The sequence below is a fragment of the Dryobates pubescens genome, chromosome 12 (genome assembly GCF_014839835.1).
Source record: "Dryobates pubescens isolate bDryPub1 chromosome 12, bDryPub1.pri, whole genome shotgun sequence".
Classification (NCBI taxonomy): Eukaryota; Metazoa; Chordata; class Aves; order Piciformes; family Picidae; genus Dryobates; species Dryobates pubescens.
In genome coordinates this window covers 10,199,213-10,221,367 of record NC_071623.1, presented here as the reverse complement: position 1 = coordinate 10,221,367, position 22,155 = coordinate 10,199,213, and the positions used below count along the sequence as shown (strand labels likewise).

Here is a 22,155-nt window from a genome sequence, read left to right as displayed (position 1 = left end):
TGTAAGAAGTCTGTAACCGACAAAAATGAAATCTAATTCTCCAGCACATCCTCATCAACCATACTCAGGCCATCCCTTCTTGCCTTTTTAATTGTCTTTTTCAGTTCAATATGCACATGTGTTATGCAACTGTGGCTACCTGTTTTTTGTAAACACGAGGAAAAAAGTTTCACTGAGGGTGACAGAGCACTGGAACAGGCTGCCCAGGGCAGTTGTGGAGTCTTCTTCTCTGGAGATATTCAAAACTCGCCTGGATATGTTCCTGTGTGATCTGGTATAGGTGATCCTGCTCTGGCAGGGAGGTTGGACTGGATGATTTTTCGAGGTCCCTTCCAACCCCTAATATTCTATGATTCTGTGTGAGTGCATTAGCATGTGTATTTACATGCACTCTTGCAGTAAGTGAACACAGGACTGTCTTCACTGTCTAGCCTTGATTACTTCTCTAAACAAAGTCCAAAGATACCACCCATGGGCTATATCTTAATGCCTCATATTTTAAAAGGTCAAATTAAGATTACAGATAGTCTTGACCTTTGATCATCTTCTCAGCCTGTACACTTCTGAAATTCACATCCACAGACTATGTTACTTTGACAGATGGTAGCTCTAAGCAAGCATTAAATAGGCAAATGTCATTAATTCTCCTCTATAGTGGGAATAGCTCACAATATTATTCTCAGTGTTAAAACGATTTTTTTACTTATTTCATCTGCTTGGAAGATTTATGTCTGCAAGACATTAAAAAAAATCTTAAATTCATTGATCTCAGACTACCATCAGCTCTAGGTATATTTAGGAGAGAAGTTACACTTTAGTCATTCTACAGTCACCACTGAAACAGATAGGAAGAGAAATTATGGCATACGGTCAGTGCAGGCATGAATCTTTATCATATGCTTACATGTGAACTATGACTTTATCATTACAGCATATGAGAAATATTCTTTGAATCCAAATGATTTAGGTGTTGCAAAATCTCATTTTATTTCTCCTTGCACATCAAACCTGAAGCCACTTTGAGGTCGCACATGACTTCTCCAAGTGCACTGCCCTCTCCACACTAGACTATTGGTTCCTGTGCATCAACACTTCTATGGAAAACTTTCTATTTGACATTGCCAGACTCAGTAACTGACTTGCTTATCCTCACACCTTACATTTTCATTAACATGCAAGCTGTGTAAATTAGTATCTGTTGCTTTTCTCCTTCAGTTCCTTCCATGGTCACTAGCCATCACCTTTCTCAAGAGATCATTAATTCCTTGGGTCCATCCATACACACCTTAGTGGACATTTTTTTAGAATGGATGCTACCCAAACCTCATTTTCGGTAATATTGGTTGACTTTCTCTAATTCATGAATGGAAGAGAAAGAGAAGCAAGGATCAGAATGAGGATCAAAAAGGAAGAATTGATTACAGCTGAGACTCCTTTAGATCACTCTTGGTTTGGGAGAATTATTCTAATTGCTGTGGGAAGCAAAAGTTGATTGAATTGTACCAAGACATCCTGAAAACCTTCTTTAGTGGCATCAGAAAGCAGTCAGTAGGAGGTTCTCTCCAACCTCCTGTAACCTTTCTGGGTTACAGCACACACATCCTCTTCTGATTGAACAATTCTAAAAGACTCACATGAGACTTCACCACAGATCATCTAATATTTGATACTTCAGGAGTCTGACTAAAGAATCTGACTTGATGTTTTTCTTTCCCTTTTCTAAAGAATTATTCATAATATTTATTTGTGCAGAAACCCTGCAAATGTTAATCTAATTACTGAGAAAGAGCCTTGTTTGTTGAACTGATAGCTTTTAAATGAGTTGATAAATTTTGGAAGTCTCAACCATGATTTTTGGATTTGCATTTCAGAAGAATTTAGAGTGTAAATTAATTCAGTCACATTAGGTTCTTACATTATAGATTCTTCAAATACGTTTAATACTTTAAAGTGTCAATCTCATGACACAGCACTGACTATAGAGACACATAGAACCAGAGAATCAATAAGGTTGGAAAAGGCCTTAAAGATCACCAAGTCCAACCTGTCACCCAAGACCTCGTGACGACTAAACCATGGCACCAAGTGCCACGTCCAATCCCTTTTATAACACCTCCAAGGATGGCGAACCCACCACCTCCCTGGGCAGCACATTCCAATAGCCAATCACTCTTTCTATGAAGAATTTCTTCCTAACATCCAGCCTAAACTTCCCCTGGCACAGCTTGAGACTATGTCCTCTTGTTCTGTTGCTGGTTGCCTGGGAGAACAGACCAATCCCCACCTGGCTACAACCTTCTTTCAGGTAGATGCAGATGGCAATAAGGTCTGCCCCCAGCCTCTTCTCCAGTTTAAATGACCCCAGCTCCCTCAGCCACTCCTCATAGGGCTGTGCTCCAGACCCCTCACCAGCCTTGTTGCCTTTCTCTAGACATGATGTTCAGATAGGCCATTATTGGAGATAATACAACAGAAATTTCTGGCCATGGAATGAAAAGTTCATAGTAAGCTGAGAACTATTTTTACCTATCTCCTTTTCTCCAGTTATGGGTGTGCAATGCCTTGCTTATAAGCCTCAGCCTTGATTTTCTCAGTTCCTTTTTGGCAGACAGATTCCCATGGGAAGAAAAGCAGGGATAAGAAATTAAAGGTGAGAACAATGTGAAAAATAGTGAATAAGGATGATGTCAGCTTATTTTTCTAAAGGAAAAAGAGCCAGCCATCACTACTATCCTTAGGTTAATTTCACTGAAACGTGAACATTTCTACTCAGTGAAATTCAACTATAATGCAGTTACTGCGGAAATTAGTTTGGTCCATAACTACCCTTTCATGTTTTTCATTGAGTGCCAAGTAGTCTATTCCAGCATGTTGTTCTCTACACATGCCATGCCATAGCTATATTTCTCTTCCTTACTGTTGGCACAGATATCAAAGTTACAGAACTGTGGAGAGGTTTCTCAGCAAAGAAAATATCCAGTATTGGGCTGTTCCACCCTTTCAATTAACTTTGAAATAAAACCTAGGCAGAGATATTTATGCAGAGCATGGTTCTTTTTTACCCTTTACTGCCTGCCCTCATTACCTCACAGGAATATCTCTTTGCTCTCCTACTCAAATTATTGCAGGCATTACACTGAACATGTTTACAACTGGGTAATTTTAACTCGCTCTTAACTGAGCTTTTCATTTAGATCTTGAAAATTCGAATAGCTTATAAACATCATTCTAAAATCATTTAAAGCCCTTATTAAAATATTTTTTCAAAACACCTTCAGGTCTATAAAAAAAAAATAAATCCTAAATCCCATCCCTGCAATCTTCACTTTGCTCCTTGAAAGAAATTACAGTTCTTGTTCGCTCATCTTTCTCCTGATTCTTTAGTGTTTTGCCAGGATCCAAGCATAAATTGACAGCGTCTTTGTGTGTTATGATTTCAGCGACGAGACTGAAGAGCAGTAAAGAGCAGTAGGCAGCTATTTGCTGTGAGAGGTTTTTCTGGATATTTCTGTAGTAATAAATTTGGAAGTACAGAGAGAGTACATAATTTTGCCAGATGGCACCAATTCAGCCTCTTATGTTTTTTTTTTTCCCCACTGATAATCACTGAATACTGTAAGAATCTGAAAGAATGAGAGGGAAAAGTGAACCATTATATTGCTGACTAATTTATTTTATTTATTTCAGATTAAAATATCAAATGTATGTTTAACTTGCCAAGATAAAGTATTGAGTTTCAATCTTGATTCTAAATGGGCCTTCAAAACTATCAGAAAGTAATCTTTGACTATATGCACAAAACAGGCATAAAATAATATATTCCTCTTATACTGAAATGAGTTTTTTTCCTTCTACCAACTTGATCACACATTTGAAAGATTCCATCCAACAAATCTGAAACTGGAACACTGCTATAACAAGCACAGACTCTTAGTACCAACCCTTTAACCAATATTCCCAGTGGGTGTCCTTAAGGTGAAAGGCTTTGTAACTGCTCCTAAGAGTATTCTGAATCACAAACTATTTAGTGTTGCATTTTTTAAATTTATCATAAATCCAAATTAGTATTGAAAAATAGAAATTAAGTATGTGCTAAGAGAATAGTATATAGTTTAAAGAAGATTAGAACATGTCCTCATCTACTCCCTGATTAAAAAGTAATCCAATTAGAAAAAGAATGAAAACAGATTGACATAATAAACATATTTTAAAGTTATGTCTGATTATCTAAATTGAGCATTTATCTATACTTGCTGTGCAATATCAGATATTTAAGGTTTTATTTATCTAAAAGTTTCCTTTATCTAAACATGGAAGATTACTTATGGTATTCTAAGTAGCACTATGGAATAACTGACAAAGCTGTTTCCATTTTTGTTGTCTACTATTATTTATCTGAACAAAAAAAAATCTAAACATAATTAAGTATTCTCCTTAAGTAGCTTAATGTGTAGGTTTTCAGTTTTAGCCCTGAAGAAAAGGACTTGGGGGTGCTGGTGGATGAGAGGCTCATCATGAGCCATCCGTGTGCACTTGCAGCCCAGAAAGTCAATCACATCCTTGGCTGCATCGAGAAGCATAGCCAGCAGGTTGAGGGACATGATTCTCCCCTTCTACTCCACTCTGGTGAGACCCCACCTGGAATACTGTATCCAGTTCTGAAGCCCCTATTACAGGACATGCTGGAGCATGGATGATCGGAGGGCTGGAGCACCCCTCCTATGAAGACAGACTGAGAGTGTTGGGGCTGTTGAGTCTGGAGAAGAGAAGGCTCTGAGGAGACCTAATTGTGGCCTTCCAGTGTCTGAAGGGGGCTACAAGAAAGCTGGTGAGGGACTTTTTAGGGTGTCAGGTAGTGATAGGACTAGGGGGAATGGAAAAAAAATAGAACTGGGTAGATTCAGATTGGATGTTAGTAAGAAGTTCTTCCCAATTAGCATGGTGAGACCCTGGAACAGCTTGCCCAGGAAAGTGGTAGAAGCCCCATCCCTCGAGGTTTTTAAGGCCAGGCTGGATGTGACTGTGAGCAACCTGATCTTGTGTGAGGTGTCCCTGCCCATCACAGGGGGGTTGGAACTAGATCATCCTTGAGGTCTCTTCCATACCAAACAATTCTATGATTCTATGATTCTCATCAGAAGAAGAACCATGTTGAAAATGCTATTAAACAAATTATGTGATACAAAATGTCTCACAGGTGATGAGAAGACCTCCACGAAGAACTGCTGTTAAAAACACATCACCTGGTAATAATCTTCACCGTGCACAACCCAGAGAGAATTTCCTGTGCAATGCACACCACTACCTGCCCACCACCCCAAAAAAAACCCAAACCAAACCCCAAACCCAACAAATTAGCAGATATTAAATATCTCCAGTAGACATTAAACACCTCTTTATATTGCGTATAAGTATCAAGAACACTTTTATAGACCTGCAGGAAGGAAAGAGTACTGCCTTGTCTGCTCAAGTAACTGCACCAACTGTTTCAATCCTTTCAATGATTATTACTGACTGTTCTCTGTAATTTATATGTACAACATCTAATTTGCATAATTTCACATCTAGTGAAAATCTAGGATAAGTCTGTGAGACCTATATATGAAAAAGCCTAGATTACCTTTTTAACTGTAAAAGACCGTTACCAATATCTCAGTGCAAATTGTTTTGAAGACACAGAAAGAAGCCGAATGCCTGTTTTAGCAAGTAGGAAGTGGAATCTAGTCCAATCCATGGTGACAAAGCTTGGATGTTAGGAAGAAGTGCTTCTCCATGAGGGTGGTGAGACACTGGAACAGGTTGCCCAGGGAGGTGGTGGAAGCACCATCCCTGGATGTTTTTAAGGCCAGGCTGGATGTGGCTCTGAGCAAGCTGATCTAATGTGACGTGTCCCTGCCCATGGCAAGGGGGGTTGGAACTAGGTGGTCCTTGAGGTCCCTTCCAACCCTAACAATTCTATGATTCTGTGTACCTTTGGAATGTATCTGGCTCCCAGACTCTATTATGTGGTTAAGCCAGATGTGAAAATGCTGATATTTTACCTTCTGTTTTCCTGGATGCAACATAGAAGTACAATATTTTTAAGGTGGAAAAAACAAAAAAAACCAACCTAATTAAATTAAACCATTTAATAAAATCCACATAAAATTAAATCCAAATGTGAAAAGAAACCTTTTACTCTAGGACAGTCATTTGAAGAGACCAGAATCAAAAGCAGGTATAAATGACATATGCTTCCAGTCCCAGCCATCATATAAATTTTAGATTGTGTATAAATGACCTAAATTTATACAAAAATACCCATTGAAAATGTGTAAAGCATTCAGTAGGAATTTCTAGTTAAACATGAAACACTTCAAGGAAGGGAATACCAGGAGGAGAAGAAAAAAATGACACACTTAGAAAATATTTTTCTTTGGCACAGAAGTCTTACTACTGAGAGTCTGATTTCATCTCTCATTCATTAAAATGAATATATTAAAACACTGTACCTTATAACACATGCATAGAGCCCGCTGTCTTGTACTACTGTTGGTCGGAACCAAATGGAGTCTTCTTCTTTGCTCATTCTAGTCCCGTCAAAAGCAATAGGCTCCTCAAAATCTCCGGGTCCAGAGCTTTTGTACCACATCAAACTAAGTCCAGCACTTTGGGCTAGTGAGTAATTAGCTCTAATGTATCCATAAAAGAGTGCACATTTTATACGAACAGGTTCTCCCACTAGAACTTGATATTTCTTGTAATCCACAGACCAGTCAGTGCATCCATCAGCTAAAAGAGAAGAAAAAACATGAAAGATTATCAAAGGCTTCAGAGAGCACTATTCACACAGCTACCTACATTGCATTTGAGAAAAGGGTTTTCAATAGCCAGCAATATTCCTTTGATCCCTGAAAAATTAACTGCATTTCCACTCTGCTAACATCATGTAATTGTCTATGTGTTACGTGGATAACAGAATACACAATTAATCAGGTTGGAAAAGACCTTTGAGATCATCAAGTCCAAGGTATCCCCCAACACCATCTAATCAACTAAACCAGGCACTAAGTGCCTTATCCACTCTCTTTTTAAACACTTCCAGGGATGGTGACTCCACCACCTCCTTGGGCAGCACATTCCAATGGCCAATCTCTCTTTCTTTGAAGAATTTCTTCCTAACATCCAGCCTAAACCTCCCCTAGCACAGCTTAAAACTGTGTCCTCTTCTGTCACAGTTTGCCTGCGAGAAGAGACTGACCCCCACCTGGCTACAACCTCCCTTCAGGAAGCTGTAGTGAGCAATAAGGTCTCCCCTGAGCCTTCTCTTCTCCAGGTTAAACAACCCCAGCTCCCTCAGCCGCTCTTCATAGGGCTTGTGCTCCAAACCCCTCACCAGCCTTGTTGCCCTTTCAGAGATAACTGAGCAATTGTGCTTTCTTCTTTTGTGGAACTCTAGCATGACCAGTTATAAAATACTGGAGTGAAATCAGTGCAGCACAGAGCCCATACGGTACACAAGTCATAACTGTGTATTGCCTCAGTCAAGTATCTTCAGGGTGCCCATGTAAAAAGAAAGAAAGTATTGCTGAGTCTCAGAAGACATTAGGAAAAGGAGCTGTGCCCTGAACCAAAAAGTGTGAAAGTTTGTGTTAGATTGGAAGAAGGAGAAGAAACTGCTTTAATAATATGAGCAAATATGCGAAAAAATAGTTCTATGAAATTTACTGCCAGTATTTTTAATGCATTATTCAAGAACAAGTTAAGCAAATCTCACTTGGAATTTCTGACTTTCTAGAAGTGCATTTCAAACTAATTTGGGTTTTAAATGTCATTATTTTTTCCTCTGTTGATCAGCAACAATTCTATAATAATTCTCATACCATTCACCTGTTGAATACTGTCCCACAACAGTTGTTCATCAGAAAGCAATACTTGATTTGTTTTACTTTCTGATCCCCATAACAAAACTATACCCCAAAAACCCAACCAACCAAACAAAAAAACCCCAAACCCCCACACCCAACCTTCATCCCTCTTCTGCACTATTTTTATTTAAGACTGCCAAAAGAACAAAAGAAGAACATATGCTTTCTACAAAGGCTTCCTTATGAAAAACTTGGGGTTCCTCTTAAGGAATTTCAGCCATGGAAATTCAACATTACATTCATTCATTTAAAAGCTCTATGCCCAGTCCTAGCTAGTTAATCAAGCCTGTGATCCAGTAAGTGAAAACCAATTTGGGTTATCTTAAAATGAGTATCTGAAATACAAATATTTGGTCTTCGAATTTGCCACTTTCTTTATTAATTTTAAAATAGTTTGGACAGGTAGCTAGCTTAGAATATCACAAACATTTGTGAATAGATTCACAATGCTAAAGTCACACCAAGTGCCTCTCACCCTAGAATTGTTTGTCTACTCACTTTAATGGAAAATTCAAGCTACTGTGCAAGATAAAGCTGTTTTAGCACTTGAAACATGGACAATGCTTTCATCTCTTATTTGGGAGAGTAGTGTGCCGGGTAGTGAGTTTTGAGATTTACATCTAGATAATCACAGAATCACCCCCCCTGCCAAAGCAGGATCACCTAGGGTAGTCTGCACAGGGTTGCATCCAGACAGGTTTTGAATGTCTGCAGAGAATGAGAATCCAGGCAGCCTGTTCCAGGGCTTGGTCACCCTCACTGTAAAGAAGTTTCTCCTCATGTTGAGGTGAAACCTTCTACGTTCAAGTTTGCATCCATTGTTCCTTGTCTTATTACTGTGCACCAGTGAAAAGAGATTGCTCCCCTCCACTTGACACCCACTCCTCAGATATTTATAGACATTGATCAGATCCCCTCTCAGTCTTCTCTTCTCAAGACTAAACAGCCCCAGGTCTCTCAGTGTCCCTTCAGCATTTATTGTACATAACAAAATAAGAAAGACATAAGCACCTCCACACGTCACTGTGCAAGTAATAACCTAAGCCAACAAAACATTGAAACATGGCAAGAAAAAGAATGAAAACTTTAGAAACAACATTCATTGTGAATAGAATTCACACAGAGAAATAATTTGTATATCTTTGGATTGTCTCTTTCTGCACTTACTTTCAGTACCAGGAAGAGACAATAAGATGCCCCTATTCTAATTTTCCTACAAAACAATCTCTAAAAATTACTAACCCTTACAAGGCTCTAAGAAGAAAGAGAAATATTCTTGCAGAAATATAAGTGAATGGAGGCAGGGCTATGCTATCAGCTTCCACATAGTACTTCAGAAACTAACTTCAACTTACTTCAGAATTCATTTAGATCTTTGATCATTTCAATTTTTACCTTTCTAAAAGAGCATTCACTCACTGATCTGATTTTATTTCTCTCTAGTTTTAAATCCTTATACCAAAAATGAATTGACAGGAATCTCTAAGCAGTGTTAATTCCATTACATAAGTAAGCAGGTAATGGCTTCTTCATAATACTTTATTATCAAACTGTAATATTGCCTGGAACTGCTTAATTAAGTCAGTACACTTTGGTTTATAATATTAGTCATGTTTTCTCTCTCAGGATATTCAGTTCTAATGGATCCTTGTACATTAGGCTTGATGAAGCTGTGAGAACATACTGCAGAAGAACAGCAATTCTGTTTCAAGCTTTCATGTTGAATGAAAGATTGGTGATGCAGAGCAGATATCTTTTATTTCAGCATGCTATTTCTGATATAAAAGTGCTGAGGATCACCTGCTGTGTAGTTTAGTAGGCTTAAGCAAACATACTAGCAGGTGCTGTAGACTCACATGAAAAAAAAGAGAAAACATTACCAAATTTTTGCCAGCTAACTATCAAAGCTCAGTTGCTGAGTTTTAAGGAGAATGTTACCAATAAATTGAATATGTAGGCATTGCATTTGCATTAATGCTCTGTGAAACTGTTACTATAAATATATAAATTGGATGATATTTCTAAGGAAGGGCAATACAAAACAGAAACACCTCAATGACTGCAATTGTCTAAACTTTCACATTAAGTCTTCATATCAAAAAGTGCAACCATCATCACATTTTAAGGTAATTATTTACTGAACTTTCTGATAATTTGTTGGCAGTAATCACATCAATATATCCCTTGGTAGCTTAAGAGAAGTTAAACTCAAGTGACTATGAATATTAGTGTGCTCATAACATTATGGGATTTGTGTTTTATCTAGTTGTGTCCTATACTAGATCTAGCTTTGCTTAACATCTTCAGTAATGATCTGGATGAAGGAGTTGAGTGTACCTTTGACGAATTTACTCATGACACAAACCTGAAAGGAGTGTCTGATTGATCAGAAGGTCATACTGCCATTCAGAGGGTCCTCAACAGGATGGAGAAATGGGCTGACAGGCACCTCATGAAGTTCAACAAGAACTGCAAAATCTTTGGGGGACAACTCCATGCACTGGCATGTGCCAGGGACACTCAACTGTAAAGCCACATGGCAGAAAAAAAACTTGTGGTCTTGGTGGACACGAAGTTGAAGATGAAATACAATTGTGCCCTTGTCAAAGAACAAAACAAAACAAAACATAACATTAGTTAAAGTATTGCCAATGGGTTGAGGGAGGCAGTCTATCATCTCTGCTCACCACTGTTAAGGAGATATCCAGAGTACTGTGTCCAGTTCTGGGTCTCTCAACACAAGAGAGATATGGACAGACTGGAGCAAGTCCAATAAAATAAGCCACAGAGATAATTAAGAGACTGAGCATCTCTCCTATGAGAACAGGCTGAGAGTTGAGCCTGTTTAGCCTGGAGAAAAGAAAGCTGAGGGGGAATTTTATGAATGAATATAAATTACCTGAAGGGAGGGTGCAAAGAGGAGAGAGACAGGCTCCTTACAGTAGTGCCCATTGACAGGATCAGAGACAGTGGACACAAACCAAATCACAGGAGGCTGTTTCTGAGCACAAGGAAACATGCTTTTACTGTAAGGATGACTAGGCATTGGCACAGGTTCCCCAGCAAAGTTGTGGACTCTCCATTCCTGGACATGTTCAAAAGACAGCCAAACATGCTCCTGGACAACCATTTCTAGGGTGACCCTGGGGGAGCAGGGATTGGGACTGGACAACCTCCAGAGGTCCTTTCCAGCCTCAACAGTTCTGTATTATAGTTACATTCAGTGATAAGAATACCTGTATCCTCTTCTCAATGCATGTTTCAGTGAAGTGAACACAATAGTGTTTCTCTTCCTGCTTACAGAAGTATTGTACCAGTTAAACTCTGCCAACACTGAGATTCAAATCACTTAGAACTGTATTACCCTTATTACAGCTGGAAGCTTTAATACCTTCAAAATCTTTCAGGAAATACTTCACACCACTGCTCAGGCAATGTGCCTTCATCTATGAGAAGGTGCTAATGCAATTTTGACAGACGAAATAGAAGTTCATCATTCCCATCATAAGATACAGACACCTTCCTGTGATATTTTGTGGTAACAGTGACGTTTCAGGAGATAACTGTCTATCTGTGCTTAAAATGCTCCTATTCTACTGCAATTGAGGAGTATAAACCCAGGCTTAAAACCAAATAATGGAAAGGAAAATAGACTGTCATGTCCATAAAAGTGACATTACTGTGAACACTCAGAGAGGTGACAGTGTGTGTGCACCGTAACTGACATTTTCTTGTACGGTCTGTGTGTGCTATATGGAGAACACATGCATTTTTCAGTCTAGGGAAACTTGGATGTATCAGAAACCTAATTAAAATCCTGATTTCCAAATTCCTTGAAGCATGTAATGATGCATTTTCAAACACTTGAAGACTAATTATACTCATGATGCCTTTTATATTCAGAGAAATAACTTAGATTTGTCTGTTGACACTGGCACCTTAAAATTGTTAACATAGTTGCATGATAAATACTTGGGTTACTGCCTTCATAAACAGGGAGAGAAGAGAGCAAAAGCTTAATGTGCATTCAGACTTGGTACTATTAAATACATTGAAGGATTTCTATTCAGTTTTGTACTCTGACTGTGGTCCATTTCTATTCTGACTGGATTTTCTTCCTTTTCTTTGTGTGTAAGTAGGGCATTGACCAAAAGAAATATCTAGTGCTTCCCTTCTTAATAATAACTGCTACAGACACACAGTCAACATCCACATTTATTCTGGTTCAAAACAACCGTGGGAAGAAAATACACTTGACTCTTCAATGTTTTTATTTCTATCATCACAACATTGAGCAATCAATCATCTTTTATTTTGTTTTATAAATTGAATACTTGAATAATTCAACAGCTTTGAAATTTCAGGATTGCCTTCAAATGAACAGTTGTAGTCCAGATCTATATTTTAATATGTTGCCAGTTCTTGCTTCTCATAATAGCACAATACAGGGTCCAGGATGAATATCATTCTCTGAGTTATTTCCTTGAGTGATTTCAGGGTGTGAAATAAACCACACTACATCACTGTCCTAATGATGAGATAAACAAGCTTCTTGCAGGCTGTACCTGCTGATAGGACCCAGCACACAGAATATTTGACATTATGGAGAAGGTCTTTCCATTCATTTTTCATAATCATGTGTATCATTCTCAAGGCTACATTCAATGCAGAAAATAGGAAGGGGAAAAATAAAGCTCCTGGGTCCACTGTCTGGCTTAATTCAAAAGCTTCATTTCAATGTATAAGTTTCAGAGTTAATGGAAGTCTTCCAATTTCCAATATATTGGCGGAAATATGAATTGCAGACATCTATACAATTTAGGCCCTATGGCTGAAAACAGCTCTCCTGTTGAGGTTCAGGTCCAGCCATGCAGCCACTCACACAACTGCCCCTCCCTGCTGAATGGGACTGGAAGGAGAATTGGGAGAAAAAGGCAAAACCCTGTGGCATGAGATAAGGAACTTTTGATAGAACAGCACAAAGATATAGCGACAATGAGGGAGAAGAGTAACACTAATGGAGTAGTACATCCAGTAAGAGATACAAACCACAGCACTGACTGCAATGGCCCAGCCCAGAGTCTTGACTTCTGGCTGTTGACCCATTACCCCACCCCAGTTCCCTGCTCAAAGCACCCATGCTTGTCCCAACCAGCTCTTCCCTTATATAGTGGGCATGATATCAGTATGGCATTGAATACCCCATATTGTGACCCCTTCCAGCTTCTTGTGAATTAAAAAGAAAGAGAAGCAAAAAACTAACAAAAACCCACAGCAAACCAAAAACTTAACCCTATTCTAACCAAACCCAGGACATCTAAAACTTCTTTTTTTTTTTTTTTTTTTTTTTTCTTTTCCCAACTGTAACAGTAAATTACCCTAAATATATTGTAAATATTTAATAAAATAAAGATTTACAGATTCATTTTTTCACACTTGATGTTCTATCCACAGAATCATAGAATCACAGAATGGCTTACGTCACAAGGGACCTTTGAGATCATCTGCTCCAACTTCACCGCCATGGGCAGGGATGCCTCTCAACTAAATTTGGCTGCTGAAGGCATGCTTCATGCCATTTCCTACAGAGAAGTTCATGCAATGTTGTGGCAGTTTAGGCAGGGTGCCTCCTGTTACTACCACATAAGTTACACCTTGGGTGGCCCAAGTATCCAACCCAGTAAGGTGGACACAGGAAACAATATTTCATACCCATAAATCCTGTGCTCTATAAATCCATCTGCAAAGTCATTCTCTTCCTCTTTCTTCCCTCTCTGCTCCTGTGGGAGATGCTCCCTATTGGGTAATGGTGAGGGAGTATCTCAAGGCCTCTTAGACCTGAGTCTAGCCTAGCAGTGGAGGGGAAGAAAGAACCCAGGGGGTTTTGGGTACACCCTCAGGTGGGGAGAAAGGAAGTATTGGGGGGCCTTTGGGTGTAGTGTAAGGGACTGTGTATGCTTTGGGATTCCTTGCCACTGTGCTTTGTAGTTTCTGTAAAACACAAATTGCTTTTCCATTTAAACTTTCCAGTCCATTTGTGTGAGTGTCATTCTTTTGTCCCTCTCAGGGCAATAGAAGAACTGTCTGGCCTCAAACTGGGACAAACGTCACTGTGCTTTTTATTTGTTTGTCAGCCACTTCAGGGCTTTTTTTTAACACACTGGGCATTTGCAACCAAATCAGATGAAGAAGTGGTTTTCTGAATTTCTCAAGTTTGAAAAATAGCTAGAAGAGGGAGAAATCACCAGGTCTTGTTCCTAATGCTGAGAACTTGTCAAGGAGGGTACTAGTGGATGCAGAAATAAGATGGCAGAGTAGAGTAAGTATGGAAACATAGATTCATAGAACATTAGAGGTTTGAAAGGACCTCCAGAGATCACTGAGTCAAACCCCCCTGCAGGATCACCCAGGGTAGTTCCAGGTGGGTTTGGAAAGTCTCCAGAGAGGGTGACTCCACAACCTCTCTGGGCAGCCTGTTCCAGTTCTCTGTCACCCTCACTGTTGAGGTGAAATCTTCTGTACTCAAGATTGTGCCTCTTGTTCCCTGTCTTGTAAGTGTGCACCAGTGAAAAGAGTTTGGCCCCCTTCATTCGACACCACTCCTCATATTTATAGACAATGATCAAATCGTCTCTCAGTCTTCTCAAGACTAAACAGCCCCAGGTCACTCAGTCTCTCTTCACAGGGAAGATGCTCAAGTCCCCTAATCATTCTCTTGGCTCTGTTGCACTCTCTCCAGCTGATCCCTGTCTCTCTTGAACTGGGAAGCCCAAAACTTGACACAATATTCTGTGTGGTCTCAGTAGGGCAGAGTAGAGGGGGAGAAGAACCTCCCTAGATGGTTATGATGGGTATGATGGGTAGAGAAAGAGAACAAAGAATATTGTATCAGTGCAGCTAAGATTTTTGAGTAGGATGGAGAAATATGTGGTATAATCTGTCAAGAAATCAAATTTAACTGTCCTTTAACTGGCTGTTCACTAAACAACTTCTCAAAAGCTTACCAAGTGACACTTAAGACACAAGATTGCTTTCTATAAAACATTTTTCTCAACAATATTTTTCCATCAAAAGCAGAGCCTGTTCTGGATTGTATCTTTTTGCTCTGGTAGGGTTTTTTTTTTTGTTTGTTTGCTTGGTTTGCTTATTGAAAAAAAAAAATCAAGATTTTATTTTTCATAGCACACTCATTACAGTGCCTGAGCCAATTAGCTCTAAGCTACACATCACACAGTATTCGATTGTGTTCTCATTATGAAGAAATGTGAAGACTGTCTATTTTTGGTGTGTGTATCCTTTTATTTGGTGTTAAAAAATGAACTCCAACAGGAATGAAGAAGCACAGTTTAGAAAGACAACACACCATGGTGATAGGGAATAGAACATGCTCAGATCTATTCTTAGACAACTTAGATTTTGTACTTTCAAAAGAATACCAGTACAAAATTGGAAGCATTAAAAAAAATAAATGTATTTATCATCATTGCTAATGCTTTTGAATGACCAAGTCAAGCACATTTTACACATTATTAAATGTCTTTCTGCACTAAGCCTGCTATTGCAGATTTGCAGATTGCTATGTTGGAGAGCATATTTTCATTTTGGAACGCCTTTCTTGAAAACTTGCAAAAATTATGTTGTAGGCTAAAAAATTACATATTTCATCCTCAGTCTAAAAGTGTGTAGTAGTTAGTATGAGGGGGTGCCAGTAAGGAAAAAAGAAAACATTGGAAGACATTTGAGAGAGAGAGAGGAAAGTATTTTAGACACCATCATCTATTAAAGAAGTTTGCTCCTAAAAATTGCAATTGTCCCAGTTTCACATGAGAGAATTTTTATAAGTGGCAGATTTGGTAGTGGAGGAATCTTGGCAAATGCACTAACCAACAGAAAGAGGAGGAATAGAAAAAGAAAGCTATGGTTTGACCTAAATTCATTGAAAATTATAGTCATAGAATGGTGGGGGTTGGAAGGGAGTTGTGGAGATTATCTAGTCCAAGCGCCCTGCTAACACAGGTGTGTCTAGATCAGGTTGCACAGGAATGTGTCCAGAGAAGGAAACCACAACCTCTCTGGGCAGCCTTTTCCAGTGCATTGTCATTCTCAAAGGAAAAGCATTTCTCCGTACACTCAAGTGAAACCTCCTGTGTTTTAGTTTGCACCCACTGCCTCTTGTCTTATTCGTGTCTCCCACTGAGAAGAGCCCAGCCCCATCCTCATGACCTCTGTCCTTTAGATATTTATATGCATTGATAAGAACCCCTCTGTGTTTCTTGGTAGGAATATATTTCTTGGCTTCAGAATAATGCACTAACACGAAACAGAGCACTAAGGCTCAAGTACTGAACTATTTAGAGGAATAATAAGTGTGAAAGTACCTTTATGTCTCTCTGGTGGGAAGTTTTTATGTCATTCTCCTTTTTACCTAGAACAAGACAAATTAAATAGTATTTTTGCTGAATTAATGCTAATCCTTTAATTATCATCATTATGTTGGAGAAAAAGTTAAACTATGATTTATTTATGTTTTTAGCACAAAAAAAATAGAGCAAATATGCTATGCAAGACAGAGTAACCAAAGGAAGAACAAATGCTGAACTTAATAAGTTCTTATTTTAAACAAAGTATTCTCCTCTGATGCTCAATCAGTCCTTCTTGCTTCTTTTCTATTTCACCATGTCATATAAAATAGCAGGCTTAGTAAACAAACATCTAAAGGTAGCCTAGCTCATAGTAACCTATCAGATTATGGTGGGTTGACCCCAGCCAAAAGTCAACCACCTGGTCAGCTTCTCTGTCAGTAAGCCCACATGCAAGAGGGAGAGTTTCAATAGGAAAAGTAAAAGTGAGAAAAATAATTAGTCAAGATAAAGATAGTTTAAGAAGTGAAGGAAAGAAAACAATTGATGAAAAGGCACTTAACTTTCACAAGCAGTCTAATGCCCAGCTGGTGTCTGAGCAAGAGCTATCTAGAAAGACAAAATCTCCATTTTTATTGCTGAGCATGATGTTATTTCTTGTGGAATATCCCTTTGGTCAATTCTGATCAGTTGTCCCAGCTGTTTTCTCTCCCAATCTGCTGCCCCTCACCCCCAGAAGTACTTGCTTTGGGGAGCAGAATGGGAAAAATAATGTTATCCACACTATTTTAGCCACAAATCCAACACATGGCTCTTACAGGGCTGCTATGCACAAAAAGAAATCCATCTGAACCAAAATCAATACCCAAGTCCCTAATCTTTCCATGCTTCTGCCTGCTACCTTTTTTCAATTATTCATTTTCACTCAGAGACCATTTGTACATTTGCACTTGTAGCACAATGCAATCAACAGCCACAAAACACAAGAACTTGTTCACTAGATTGGTTTCCAAAAACTGATAATAAACAGCAATGATGATTAGTGCCCATCCGGAATCATAGAATCAGAGTGGTCCACACCAGAAGGGACCACCAAAGGTCATTTAGTCCAACTTCCCTGAAGTCATCAGGGACATCCTCAACTAGACCAGGCTGAAGTGTTTCTTGTTTCTATATTTACTGCATAACTTTGTTTGAGGACAGTTCTACATCCTCTGTTTCTTATATAGAGATAATCTTCCTAGAGTATCTGCAGTTCTTTTGGGACCTCAAGAATATGAGTGTCTTTCCTCCCTGCTCCCCAAACACACTATGATTTACTTCTACTCAGTGTCATTGCCATACAATTTCTATTGTTCATTATTTGACTTGGATATAGAATGTCTGCATTACTATGTGAGGAAATGAAAGATTTCCCTCTGGAACTGCAAAAGTCTAAAATATTGTGAGAGACCTAAAGAGAAACTACCATGGGAAGAGATTACACTAATTTCTAAAATTTGAACAATCACAGATGAGGATGCTTTTTGGGTAGAGTTCCAAGAAAAGACAATCTCTAGGCTGTACTGATGTATTGTGCTGTATAGAAGATGGCAAATTATTTAACCTTCACCATAATTTCTTACTATTGACACTACTTCTGAAAATACATTCTGTTCTCCAGTAGCTTCATTTTGGAGATTACAAGGAAGATCAAGAGTTTCTTAATGCTGGAATTTCAGTAGCACTTGAGCAGCAGCTGCATTCTATACCTCTATACATTTTCCCCATACAGAATTAACTCAAAACCATCTAACCAACCAAACCATGGCACTAAGTGCCTCATCCAGTCTCTTCTTAAACACTTCCAGGGATGATGACTCCACCACCTCCCTGGGCAGCACATTCCAATGGCCAATCGCTCTGTGAAGAATTTCTTCCTAACATCCAGCCTAAACCTCCCCTGTTGCAGCTTGAGACTGTGTCCTCTTGTTCTATCTTGCTTGGGAGAAGACACCAACCCCCACCTGGCTACATCTGCCCTTCAGGTAACTGTAGATGGCATTAAGGTCTCCCCTGAGCCTCCTCTTCTCCAAAGTAAACAACCCAAGCTCCCTCGGCCACTCCTCACAGGGCTTGTGCTCCAAACCCCTCACCAGCCTTGTTGCCCTTCCCTGGACATGTTCAAGCAACTCAACCTCTTTCTTAAACTGAGGGGCCCAGAGCTGAACACAGTAGTTAAGGTGTGACCTAACCAGTGCCGAGTACAGGGGCACAATGACTTCCTTGCTCCTGCTGGCCACACTATTCCTGATACTGGCCTTCTTGGACACCTGGGCACACTGATGGCTATAAAGATCACATCTGATGAATATCAGAAAGAAATTGCCAAATGTCAGCTGAACTCTCTGACTCTCCATTTGGAACAAATATGAGAACATTCGACATATAAATTCATCATACAAGAGGATCTAAATTAGTCAGATAATGGCGTGCATACAAGAGTGCAAGCACCTTGTTTCTCTGAGGTAACAACTGGAAATTTATTAAACTGCATTATCATGGCTACGTGACTAGCAACGTGCAGAAATCAAGAGGATCACAGTGCTTCAGAAGAGCTGAGTCTCAGAGAAAGACTATTTCAAACAGACTTTAAATCAAAGGATCACTTTTTTTACTTTAAAGTTTCAGAGATTAAAAGTTTTAGTGGAATGATTATTAAGTATATAGGCTATGAGCTTGACATTCTATAGTACATATATATAAATACTATACTTTTTTTTTTATATACATATTTCTGTTTATTATTATTTTTTATGTTATTTTCACCCTTAAAATACTAGGAGAGAGTAAATATAGTGAAACTGTGATCTTGGATTGACCACATCAATATGCTTTGTCAATGTATATGATAGCTGCATACAATTCCTACTGATTTTGGTGTCTTGAACATCTCCCCTATGAAGAGAGACTGAGAGACCCAGGGCTGTTTAGTCTTGAGAAGACTGAGAGGGGATCTCATCAATGACTATAAATATCTGAGGGGTGAGTGTCAAGTGGAGGGGCCCTATCTCTTTTGGGTAGTGCACAGTAATAAGGGAAGGAACAATGGATACAAACTTGAACATAGAAGGTTTCACCTCAACATGAGGAGAAACTTCTTTTCAGTGAGGGTGACAGAGCCCTGGAACAGACTGCCCAGAGGGGTTGTGGAGTCTTCTTCTCTGGAGACTTTGCAAACCCACATGGATGTATTCCTGTGCAGACTACTGTAAGTGATCCTGCTTTGGCAGGGGGATTGGACTGGATGATCTCTGGAGGTCCCTTCCAATCTCTAATGTTCTATGATTCTATTGCATATAGTTAGTCCTTCTAGACTTGGATTAGACACAGATTTCTTTAAAGCCCTGTATTTGTCAGGTAGACATTTGTATCTATACCTGCAATGAAGCAGAAGATAAAATGCAGTATAATAAGAATAATAATAAGAAGAATAATAATTATAAGAGCATGAAGTACTTTTAGGAAGCTTTTTCTTTACTCAAATGACAGTTATTGATTTCTCCCAAAGTTAATTTAAAAATAATCTTCAGTGCACATCACTGCTTCAGTTTGATTAAATGTACACTCATTTGCATGCAAAAGAATGTATTACTTACAGTTACTGGACAAAGATATGACATCAATATTTATATCAATAAATTAATACAAACATACAATGCTACCAGCAACCTGTCAGTTAAAACTTTGTTAAGGTTCAGTGGGTTTGAGACACTTCAGAAACATTTTAACCACTTGAGGAGAGAATTATGCCGACAAATATATTTGGGCAGGTAAATGGAACAGGGGTTGACCCAAAGGCTGAGCCTGGGAGGAAAGAGGGAAGCACCTTGTGCAGCAAGGTCTGGAAGGGCAGCTGCTTTATGGCCTGGTTAGGGCTCTCATGGCGCAAATGTGTGGCGTGGCAGTGAGCACCATTGCACTGCGAGATGAAAAGGGTTTTCTGCAGGCTAGATCAGACTGGGCTCTGCATTTCCTTACCATTGGCAGGAGTAAATAATGATTAAAGATGGGAAAGATAACACAAGACATACCTTCCATGTAGCTGTCTCTTCAGCAGGTGACACATTTATTCTAAAAGAGAGTTGTTCTCTTTAACAAGGATGTCTGTGCTGTGTTGCATGGTTACATAGCTTAGAAAATTGCAGAAAATACACATAGCTAACAGATGTGTCACTACTTTGGGTGCATGTAGGTAAGCACCCAAGTTTCAGAACAGGACATATTTTCCTTCTCTTTTGCATTTCCTTTTAATCTCAAGAAGCCTTTAAAATTTTCCACATGAATGGCTCAATGGAAACATCAATTCATGACATTACTCTGAAGCTTTCTACCAGAAAGAGCACCCAGTACCATAATAATTAGAAAATACAAACTAGCAGAAATAAGAAACTTAACCATTGTCAATATGGAATTTGTTAGTACTTTTTATATAAAAAAATACTGCTATTTAATTATTTCCAGAAATGGACTATAACAGACTAGAGGAAAACAGAACAAAACAAACTTCAAAATAAACAACAACAAAAGGCAACAAAACAAACAAAAATCTCCAAAATCCTTTATGCTTCCACAAAACTGCAAGAAAAGAACTAAGATGTGCAGCACTAGGATAATTTATCATCAAGCTGCTAAAGAAAACATTTGCTTAGGAGACAGAAGCTAACTTTTAATTTAGGAAGTTTTTCTAATATGTGCTCTTCTCCTGCAGATGTTACCAAGTACAAAACACAGCAGTTTAAAGCCAGTAGCAAGCTCATGAAAGACTTAGCAAGAAGTAACAATAGTAACTGAACTTTAAAGAGAAAATATTAACTACAGTAAATCTGCACTCCACGGATTACACAAAGTCATTATAAATCTGTTGGTACACTTCTTTCTGTTTTAGAAGAACCCATATTATTATAGCATCTGGCATTTTCCTTCCTTCTTTTTTTATTTTTTTTAAATTTTTTTAGCCATATTAAGTTCAGAAGCTAAAGCTTCTGAAAGATATTAAATTTTGCAAATCTGCTCCCCAGTTTGACATTTTCTCTGTTCCCATATGCCGCATGTTTGCCACACTGGAGACAGCTTACCAAAAAGAAAGAGGTCACCAGAGTAATACAGTAGCTCAGCACTTTAATCTCATTAGGCATAGGAAATGAAAATCATTACTACTTGAGTTTCAGAAGGAAACTTTTCTCCTTTCACCAAAGAGGGCTTTAAAACTTAGCATGAATGCTGTGGTTGAAGCAAATATAAAGGCACAGAATGGATTTAATTGAGTTAGGAACACAAGCTGAAGATAAAAAGCTTCCTCAGGCACCTCTGTGGGTCAGGTAAACATGCTGATGAGTTTTAAAGGTGAAAACAAAACATTAGAGCATTTCCCGTTCCCTCCTTATGCTATCTCCTCAAATACATCCCAAACAAAATTAAGACTTGTTAGATAAAGCAACAAAATGCATTTTTCAATTGAAATACATTTTTGTATCCTGATACAATGAATACTATAGAAATATTTTTGGAATGAAATGCTGAAAACATTTTCCATCAGAAGAAAAGATGTCTTTATTTTAAAGACTTTTTAAATTACGTATCTTAAAAGAAATTATTCATTTGGGTTTAATAAATGGACACAGAATGTTTATTTGATTGTGGAACTGCCTTTTTTCTGCAGTGTCATTGGGATTCATGCTGAGATCAGACAGCTCAGATTTGCCCTAGCAGCCAAAACCAGCTGAACATCAAAATGAAATTCCACAGATTGGATCAAACCAACTTCAAAAGGTGTATTTCAACTGCTCTTCACCTCTGAAGCTATGTAATATGCCAGGCACTCATTGAAAACATAAACCTTACGAATT

At 38.6% G+C, this 22,155-nt stretch overlaps 1 protein-coding gene across 1 annotated transcript in view; it reads right to left on the bottom strand.

Moving 5' to 3' along the window:
• The window catches only part of IL1RAPL1 (interleukin 1 receptor accessory protein like 1), a 676,185-nt gene that overhangs the window by 326,742 nt on the left and 327,288 nt on the right, over positions 1–22,155 (bottom strand). Inside the window, exon 3 of the mRNA XM_054166029.1 lies at positions 6,492–6,771. Coding sequence (XP_054022004.1) covers positions 6,492–6,771 — 280 coding nt within the window. The remainder of the gene's footprint in view (positions 1–6,491; positions 6,772–22,155) is intronic.